Raw genomic sequence first — 9,490 nt, forward strand, 5'->3', positions numbered from 1 at the left:
GAAACCAGAACAAAATGTCAGGTTTATAGTGTTCTTAGCAACTTTCACCAAACTGGAAATACTTTTGAACAGTGCAGCCACACAGTAGCCACAAGCATGCATCAACTTTTTAATTTTCACATCATTTCTTAGATGTTGCTTCTAGGAAACCAAAATGTAATGGCAGAACCACAAACCCAATAGTGCATCTGCACAACTGTGTAAGAGAAGTCCCCAGATTTGATGCAAGGTTAGTTTTGCTGTCCATCCACATTATTACATCTCCTCAAAGCTGACTGTGGGATAACCAAACTGGTGTGTGAGGTGAAGACGGCCCCTGTGCAGCCTGTTGACAAGCTGCAGAAGACATCCACAGATGCATTTATCTATGGTGAAGACAGTCAATACCTCTCTGAATCTGGTGGGCCAGGCACACACAATCTATCCTGTTTTTTCAGTATGGTGTTGTCTTATGCCCCCAACAATGGTCACACAAGCCAGTGAGCTTTCCAGAAGCACCCCTGTGTTCCCATCCCATCTGCAGACAGGCCTGGTAGGCACCTTAGTTCAGACTGAGTTCAGGACGCCTACAAGGACAAGACAAGCACGTGGTGCCAAGTTTCTAGAGACTCCAGGCTACTCTTATTTTTAATACAGAAATTTTACTCCCTGTAAAGAGGATTTTAAACTGTTTTTCTGCTTGGAATTTAGGATCAGCAAGAAAACATACCTCCAAGCAAAGCAATTACTCCTCTTTGATGGTAGACTATAATCTAGTTTAGACTGGTCCTCTTGAGAAACACAGATATTTAAAAATGGCTATAAATTCTCAGCCATTTTCTACTGCTTCACAGTCTGTAAACATACACGTCCTGCTTTTCTAAGAGCTATGAAGCTGGGATCATACAAAGAGATTTTCCTAAAAACTTACTTTCCCTGCCTAACTCAAAAGCAACCAGTTGAAATGACATAGAGGTAGAACTTAGTCTACAATAGGAAAGTTAACTACTGTTAAAAACAATTTTAAGCAGCTTTCTTCTTTGCATCTGTACTGAAAACAGATGAATTTCTAGTGCCACAATAACTTTCAGCACCAGTTTATAAAGTACTTGGTGGCTCAGGGTACAGATCTTTCGCTCACCTTTTGCAGGATAACCTGGTGTTAGAGGGTCCCCAGCTCCATTCAGGTTTAACACATTCCCACGCTGGGCTCCTCCACCTGGAAGGTTCCAGCCATCTGGATAAGCATCTACTCCTGGGGCACAGTAGTCAGCAGGGTCTGAATAAAGTATGATCCCTTGGGCTCCTGCTAATATGGCATTTTTAACCTGTGAAATTATTTGCTTTTAAGAAATGCCTTTTTTTTTTTTTAAATGAAGTAATAAATCTGAATGTTGCAATTTACTTCCATTAGAAGTTGTATATGTAGAAGAGTGAAAATGACCACAGACTCGGCAGAAGAACAAATCACAGTGAAACACAGCATCTTTGTTATTTGTGTCACACCTTTAGTCATAGCTCAAGGCTATGAAATAAAGCACAGGACATAAAATTGAGGCACAAAAACTGACTACTATCCCCACTGTCCCACTATCACCAATTTTGTCAGAGTTGTTGTCTAAAGTCAGAAGAGTTAGTTATTCAATCTCTATGCATCAGACTCCTTGTCAAATACTTACTTCTTAAAAATACTGCAGTTCTATGGATGAAAAGTATTAAAAGCCTTGGCTCTGCAGACTACTTAGTTACCTAAACTAATCTCTCGCAGGAGCTGTTTAAGGAGTTTGCAGTCATCTCAGTCTCAGGAGATTAACACATTCATCTGTTTTTATTGTTTTCAAGTTATTCTTAGAGTGCAGTCACAATGGATACATTGCAGGCTTCCTTCTGCTCATATGTTCCAACTTCGAGCCCTCATTAACTCCTGCCAGCTCTACCATGAGCAGTGTCTGACCCACAGAGGAAAAAATAAAACACAACCCTTACTTTGTTTCCTCTGAAGATCTTCCCGTATCTGGCAATGACAATCTTTCCCGTACAGTTAATTCTCATTTCACGCTCCAGCTTAAAATAATCCTCTGTGCGGCCATAATTCACATATACGAGATCTGTCTGCACAGAAAAGAAGAGCAGTTTCATGGCAACTGGTCATTCAACAAACAAAATATCTGTTTTCAGAAATACACAGTTTTATTCACTATGTATGACATGGCTATTTTTTGGCATTTCTACAAATGAGATCCAGTGCCCATAAAAACAATAGCAAAAAGATTTCCATAAGATTCTATAGGAAGCCTTGGCTCAAACTGCTGACCTTTCTATATTACCCTGCACTTAACAGCAGCCCTATAAACTGAGGTTGGAAACTAAACCAATGTACTTTGCTAAACTGACAAACTTCTGTGGCCATGAAAAAATAGTGGCATTCCTTGCATACACAAACACTCACTATTATATAACTTCATTTATCTGTGCAATGCAATATTGTCCCTGACTTGTTCCTCCATGATGAATTATCAGATTAAGTGAGGGACTTTTGTAGCCTTTGAAGGCATTCACTTAATCCAAAATGTCTTCCAAATTGATTTATATATTGCTATTTCTACTTAAGACTTAAGCAAGTCCTCTCCATGTGATTGAGTAATGTGGAGTAATCTGAGACATATCCAACATTTCCCATAAAGATAAAAGCTTTTCACTTATTACGTGATTCAGATTTCTAGCAATTTGAGAAAGCTTTTTTTCTAACAGGAGACTTCTAACCTTCACACAATATGTGGCCTAGCTGTCCTTACATGTTCTCTTATACTAATGGTTAATTAAAACTCCTACAAGACATATTTTGAGAAGTTGGAGTAATCTATCCCATCAAGTGTTTTGCAAAATATGACTTCAGCTAATAATACTCTTACTCTTTTTTTTCTTACCTCTGGCACTCCTTGTGCTGAAAAAGCATTATATGGTGGTAGTATATCAGTAATATTTTCATACCCCTGTGGACGTGGTTCAAACAATGACGTATTGAAAATCTATCAATAAACAACAGAAGTCTTTGGTCAAACACTCTACCTCCAGGCACAAGTTTGTACACTAAGCTTTGTTATTGCAAATGATATGCTAGTTTCCATAAATTGTTAGCAAAAAATACAATTCTAACTATCAAGTATAAGTTCAAACAAAAAAACAGCTAGGGATACATAGCTTAATTTTTATAACAGAATGCAGATATGAATACAGAGAGATAGATTACTTGTCAGAAGACGCTCATCAGTCACTGCCTGAACCTAAGCAAAGAAGTAGCTGAAAATTGCCAAGAGGCGGTGACAATAAAAAGACACCTAGTTCGTCCATGCCATCACAGTTATTTTTTGTGATTACTCCCACTTGTATTATTACTCCTCTCTTCACCTTTTCGCTAGTTACCCTCCAGTTAAACATGCTGCCTTTCATCACTATCTACTGTAACACTCATGTTGCCTCAAGGTTCACGTCCACTCTGTCACCTTGTGAGATTATAGCTGGGAGACTGTGTTAGGGAGTTTCTGGAATAATTTCTCCATTCTTTCACCTCTAAGATCATGTCATCCCTAAGCACATATTCCTCAGTTTCTACCAGGACTCTTCATCCCTACCTATGTGCTATGATGTTTCTCTAGCAGTGCCATCTCCTCTCCTCGCGCAGGCTCCTTGTCAGATTTTACATCTACTTCATTAATTCCCCTGGGTGTACAAAATGGAGAAGGTCACTACAGACTGACAGTTCATTACTACTTCCAACGCTAACTTAGGAGACACTGTAGGAAGCCAGTAGGATCAGGGTCAGAGCAAATGAAACAAGGCAGTACTTCATACAATGCATAGTATCTGTGTGGGATTCCTTACCTCAGCATGTTGTGGAAGCAAAAATTGTACAGATGTTCAAGCAGAGTTTGGATAGGTACTTGGAAGAGAGATCCAACAAGGGTTACTAACTGGATAAATACTTGGAAAAGAGGTCTAATGAGGATTCTTAAAGAGACTAATTGCATCACGCTCAGAGAACCCCTGAGCTGAAAATAGCCAGACACTGGAAGAATTGCATGCCTTAAATACATTTCTTTGTTCTTATACATCCCTGTGCATCCACTTCAGGCTGTTTATGGAAACAGGATATTGGCCTAGATGTATCCTTGATCTGAACCAGTATGGCTATTCTTATACTTTATGATCTATTGGTGTTAATCACAGCCTCTCCACACATCCTCTCTCTACTGTACGAGGCACTGAGATTTCAGCCACTCTGCTCTTTTCTGCTGCACAGTCTGGAAAAGCATTTCTAAATATGAGTTCCCTTTGCAGTGGATTTTTTATCATATCAAGCACATGCTGGAATGAGTGGGTGGGAAAACAGAGGAAGCCACTATTTCTTTAAAGGAGTCTTACATAAATATAGTTTAATCATTAAAAAGATCACCTCATTCCCTTGATCATCAATTATTGAGATGTAGTTTGGCTGCTTTTCATCTGGGTATGAAAGAAGCACATCATAATGAACGAGTTCTACTGAATCCAGTCCAAATTCCTTCCACTGTCCTTGAATTTGTTTGGCAAGAAGAAGATTCTGTTCAGTTCCTGCGAGGTGAGGCAGCTTGGTAAACGAGCTAGAGTAAAACAGAATATAGCTAGTAAGCAGCAAATACAGAGAAGCACAATAGTGAACTCACATCAGTGTGTATAAAGCTTATCTTCAAGCCACATGTGTGGAAAGTAAGGTCTTATAGTTAAAGTCTGAGCTGTATAACATGATTATCAGTCTGCATCAGCATAAGCACAAAATGTAGTCAGAGCAGAGGATCTTTCCTGAGGGCTTAAGATAAGTCAGCTGAACCTTTCTCTTTGCATAACAGAAATAACCACATCTACACACAAGCAATGAAAATCAGTGTCAAAGACATTCAGCAAAAGAATATGAACAGTATGCAAGGAGCAGAAATAGATCCAGAAAAGCTACACATTCAGAAAGGAGCTCTCCAAATAATTCTGGTATCTGATGATGGGTTTGTACATTGTTGGCATAACATGTACTAATAAGTTTAACTTGAAAATCATTATGTCAAATTATCTGCACAGATTTGTTCTTTTTTCCTTAATCAACAGCCTGAATAATAAAAGCCTTCTTAACAACATTTACATGCAGATCAGATATAACACATTATGGTGATAAATAGTCAGAAACAATATCCAGCCCCTCTGGGCTACCCTACACAAATCTGTCTAGAATTTATTTGGCCCACTGAACAAATGAGTTATGGTGAACGCTGATGAGTCAGCCGGGTACTAAGCACCAGCTTCGGATCCCCAACAGGCTACTTGTTAATGGCTGCCCCACGGATGTCAGATACCATTAATTACCATTAATTAGTGGTACCAAATACCATGATTAGTACCCCTTCAACCTGTTAGTTCAGCCTATTTTCAACCCATGTAAGAGCTTGTTCTTCAGTATGTACTTCCTCAGCTTCCAAATGAGAATGCTGCAGGAGATGATGTCCAAAGCCTTGTTAAAGTCAAGGATGTTACAGCCACTGTAACATCTCCACTGATACACATAGCCAGTCATTTCTGTAGAGAAGACAATCACCCTGATCAGTAGTGATTTTGTTTTATTTATTTACAAATAGTAAAAAAATGCTGCCTGTTCCTAACTATCTTCGTGTCCTTCATGTGTTTGGAAACAGATTCCAGAAGGATGTTTGGTCACCCTTCCAGGGACTGAAGTGAAGCTGACCAGCCCACAGTCCCCCCAGGTTGTCCTTCTTGCCTTACTGAAAGATGGGCACAACATCAGCCTTTTTCAGCCACCAGGGACCTCCTTCAATCACCAGAACTTCTCATAGACAGCAGCCTTGCAATCATAACATCCAGGTCTTTCATGTGAAACCCACCTGGCCCCCTGGATTTGAATGCATCTACATTCTCATGTAGACCACAACCTTCTGCTCTCTGCTGTTGTCTTTTCCTCTCTTTAAACTGTGCGGGTATGCACCGAGATCCAGAAGCAACCTTTGCCAAAGCTTGTTGCCTGTTTTCTTCTTGCACTTTAATTCTAAGTATTTTAAGTACCTTTTGATTCCTTAAGTACTTTAGTTTAAATACTACATATGCCATCAGGAAAAATATACTGAAAAACACGATGCCTTTTTTCAATGTTACACTTTCAAACAATTTCATCCTTTCCAGAGCTACGATTCAATGCTAAGGTCAAGGTGTCTGCATTTTCTAAGACTCATAGTTTGTTTTCCCCACTTGATAAAAGCAGATTTAGTAGTTTAAAAAACTAAGAATATGAATCAAAATTCTCAAGTTCACATTTTTTTATGCTTTTAACAAACTTTTGGGATAGTGTATTAATATAATTTTTCTGCAGTTCCTGCTTTTTATTTGAATTTAGGAAAAAAAACAGTATGAAGCATTTGGCCAATTATCAAAGCAAGCAGACAAATCAGACACCATGAATACCCTATGGCCAAGAAACTTTAGCATAATTGCAGAGCTATTTCATGCCGTCATCAATCTCAATGTTGCTCAGACTCTCACTCAAACATAATCTTCAGGAACTCTCCAATCTAAGCAATCTAACTCTCCAATCTAACTCTCCAATGAAAGCAACAAATACAAAATAAGAAAAGGCCTATCGACTTAAAAAGCTAATTGATGTTAGAAATGAAACCTTTTGGGTTTAGAATAAATGAACAGAAATCAAATTTGTCAGCAATCCTTTGATGTTTATGATGCAGCTGCTGACTTACGTGCTGAATACCAACATGTTACTAACCAGAGGTTATATTTGTTTACTTTTTGTGTGAATATATTTGTTCCTCTGTAGAAGATATAAATATGCACAAGAATCATTTTTTTTTCGTTTCCAGTGAAAGACACAGCAAAACAAGAGGGTATTTCTATATCCCTAGCATTTTAGATGTTTTGAAAGAACCGCATGGATGCAGTTTAATAACAATTACACCATGCAAGACTTAACCAACCATACACACACACTGTGCTTGGACAGGGCCCTTCAACTTCTGAAACAGAAGACAGGGTATAATGGGATCCCAAGCACCCAACTTAACAGCACAGTATCCAATACGGCCACACTAAAGGAATTATCCGTTGTAACTATATATGCAACTCAGTGCCATGCAAACTTTGTATCATTTTTAATGCTACATTTTTAATATATTCATTTTCTACTTAGACTAGCTGCTCAAACTGAAAGTTTAAGGAGACACTGGAGAGATTATCAGTCAAATGTAATTAATAGCAGTGTATCCCAAATACAGTAAAATCATCTCAGTCTGAAACAAAGAAAAGTTAAAAAAGAAAAATAACAATGAAAGTTATTCGATGTTAGAGCTTCAGACACTCGTGAGGAAAAACCAGACACTTATACTGCATTAAATCAAGACAATGGAAAACCATAATAAAAAAAGTATGATAAGCACTGGCAGTAATGCAGCTTGAGGGAAGTACACCTAACAGTACAACCACCCCAAAAAAGTAACTTCAAAAATGGGGAGGGGGGGAACAGAAAGGTTGTGAGTCTCTCCCTTCTCCTTCCGCCAGACATTCTGTACAAACCAAATACTTTGAAAGCATCTTAACAGCTCTGCTTTCAGAAGCTGTTCCTTGGAGCTGATGTTATCACTTTCTGGCTTTTGTGACTGATAAAATTATTCAAAAACCAAGATGCGCAGGGCTTACCGAAGGAATTGCTTGATGTTTTCTGCTTTCATTTCAGCCGCAAGTTTCTGTCTCACATTTTGATAGACATCTGAAGAGTATGGGTTTTTTTCGGTCGGTTTTGTAAACCATCCTGAAACACATTTGAAAAGCTTCCTACTTAGCAAGAACACCAGTCCTCACATGTTTGAGCCCATGTGCAACCTCAAGTACTGAACAGTCTCATGAAAACCACAAGGATGCACAGGGCTTAGAGCACCCTCTGTCAGTGTTTGCTGGCTCAAACATGGAAGTGAAACAGAAAAGTAAAATACACTTCATTGACTGAATTGCCAAAAAAATTACATAATTAGAAAAGCACACCCTAAATCTCTGGTAAATACAGTCCCCTTTTTAAGGCAGATTCATCTGTTGTTAATTTTAAACTATAGTTTAAATTCTCAATTAACTGTTTGCAGTGGGAGGATTGAACTCCTGATACGCATGATGAACTTCCCTTATTTAATTTATACATATATTTAAAAATTATGCATAAGCCTATTTAAAGTGAAGGTCTAGGACCCAACAGCCACCCTGCCAGCATTATAGTAGTTACAGATTTGGGGAATGGTGGGCTTAGTCTATTTAATAATTAAAGGAATAAAGTTAACTGTGACCCTAGTCAGTTTTAAAAAGTTAGATTTTTCAGTTGCCATAAATCTGAAAGGAGAGAGTATATCAACTATATGAATTTGTCTTTAAAAAAAACAAATCCTTTTACTATTACAGCTAAAAAATCCCAGACTGGGATAATTGTAATAATAAAGCCAAGTATATGTGCTGTCACATGCACAATACATATGACCTGTTAGACTTAAATGCAATTGTAGTAACACTCTGAACATAACAGCGATACTGGATCAGACCAAAGGTCCATCTTTCCCAGTATCCTGTTTTGGAGCATGGCCAAAAGATGATGTTCAGAGAAATGTGTAAGAACAGCACAAGCACCAGAAATTTGCAGGTCAGGGATCTCCTAAATCAAACTAATGGGTTTTTTTATATTTAATAGTCCTCATGGATTTTTCTTTCATGCTTTAACCTTAGGTGTGTGCTACAACGCAAGTTTAAAAGGGACAGCTGCAGACATGCAATTTTAGACTTAAAATCAAATGCTGCAAGTGACTGCAGAAAAGAATCTAATGTTCTAGTGAAGTTCATTGTACATGATGGAAAATTCAGCAACTCCACTCCTGGCTGTCAGTCAAAACTCCTCCTCCCCTACATTCTGCCCTTAATTTCTAAAATAGCAACTGAATAGGAACATTTAAATAGATCTTCAGTAAAAACCAGGAAATACAAATTAAAAAAAAATCCTGGAGGTTTTGCAATCACAAGTCTCAAACTCTTCTATTAATCTCTCCTCTTCTAACATCTGACTGCCCATTACAGGAAGCTGTCAGTTCACCAGGGCTCATCTTGGGCTGAAGCATGCAGCTCTTATATTCCTCACTCCCTAAAGACCAAGACTGCTAGAGAGAACAACCTCTTAGAAAAACAGTGGGATGAGTATTTTATAACGTCCCTAAAAAGCAGTAAAAGCTCCCTGATGGGGAGTTAATCAGAGCAGGAGTCGCACGTAAGTATCTGCAGAGGGCAAAGGCTGCGGGCTGAGCCCCGGTGGCTCTGTACTCACCTGCAAGAAAGCCCAGCAAGAAACAGCCCAGCAGCCCGGGGCAGCCTAGCCATGTGCAGAGGGCGGCCTTGCTCCCAGCCATACGGGCATCGGTGGCCAGCAGCTCTGCAGGCTGCC

At 38.9% G+C, this 9,490-nt stretch overlaps 1 protein-coding gene across 2 annotated transcripts in view; it reads right to left on the reverse strand.

The window, feature by feature from the left end:
• Positions 1-9,462, reverse strand: part of NAALAD2 (N-acetylated alpha-linked acidic dipeptidase 2) — a 34,503-nt gene extending 25,041 nt beyond the window's left edge. For both annotated transcript variants that reach the window (XM_072855098.1, XM_072855104.1), the window contains exons 1-6: positions 9,374-9,462; positions 7,720-7,831; positions 4,433-4,619; positions 2,907-3,008; positions 1,966-2,091; positions 1,121-1,307 (exon numbers count right to left, since the gene is read on the reverse strand). In XM_072855098.1, coding sequence (XP_072711199.1) covers positions 1,121-1,307; positions 1,966-2,091; positions 2,907-3,008; positions 4,433-4,619; positions 7,720-7,831; positions 9,374-9,455 — 796 coding nt within the window. In that variant the 5' untranslated portion in view covers positions 9,456-9,462. The remainder of the gene's footprint in view (positions 1-1,120; positions 1,308-1,965; positions 2,092-2,906; positions 3,009-4,432; positions 4,620-7,719; positions 7,832-9,373) is intronic.
• Positions 9,463-9,490: the final 28 nt, after the last annotated feature.

This window comes from Ciconia boyciana, chromosome 1 (genome assembly GCF_034638445.1).
Source record: "Ciconia boyciana chromosome 1, ASM3463844v1, whole genome shotgun sequence".
NCBI classification, from domain to species: domain Eukaryota; kingdom Metazoa; phylum Chordata; class Aves; order Ciconiiformes; family Ciconiidae; genus Ciconia; species Ciconia boyciana.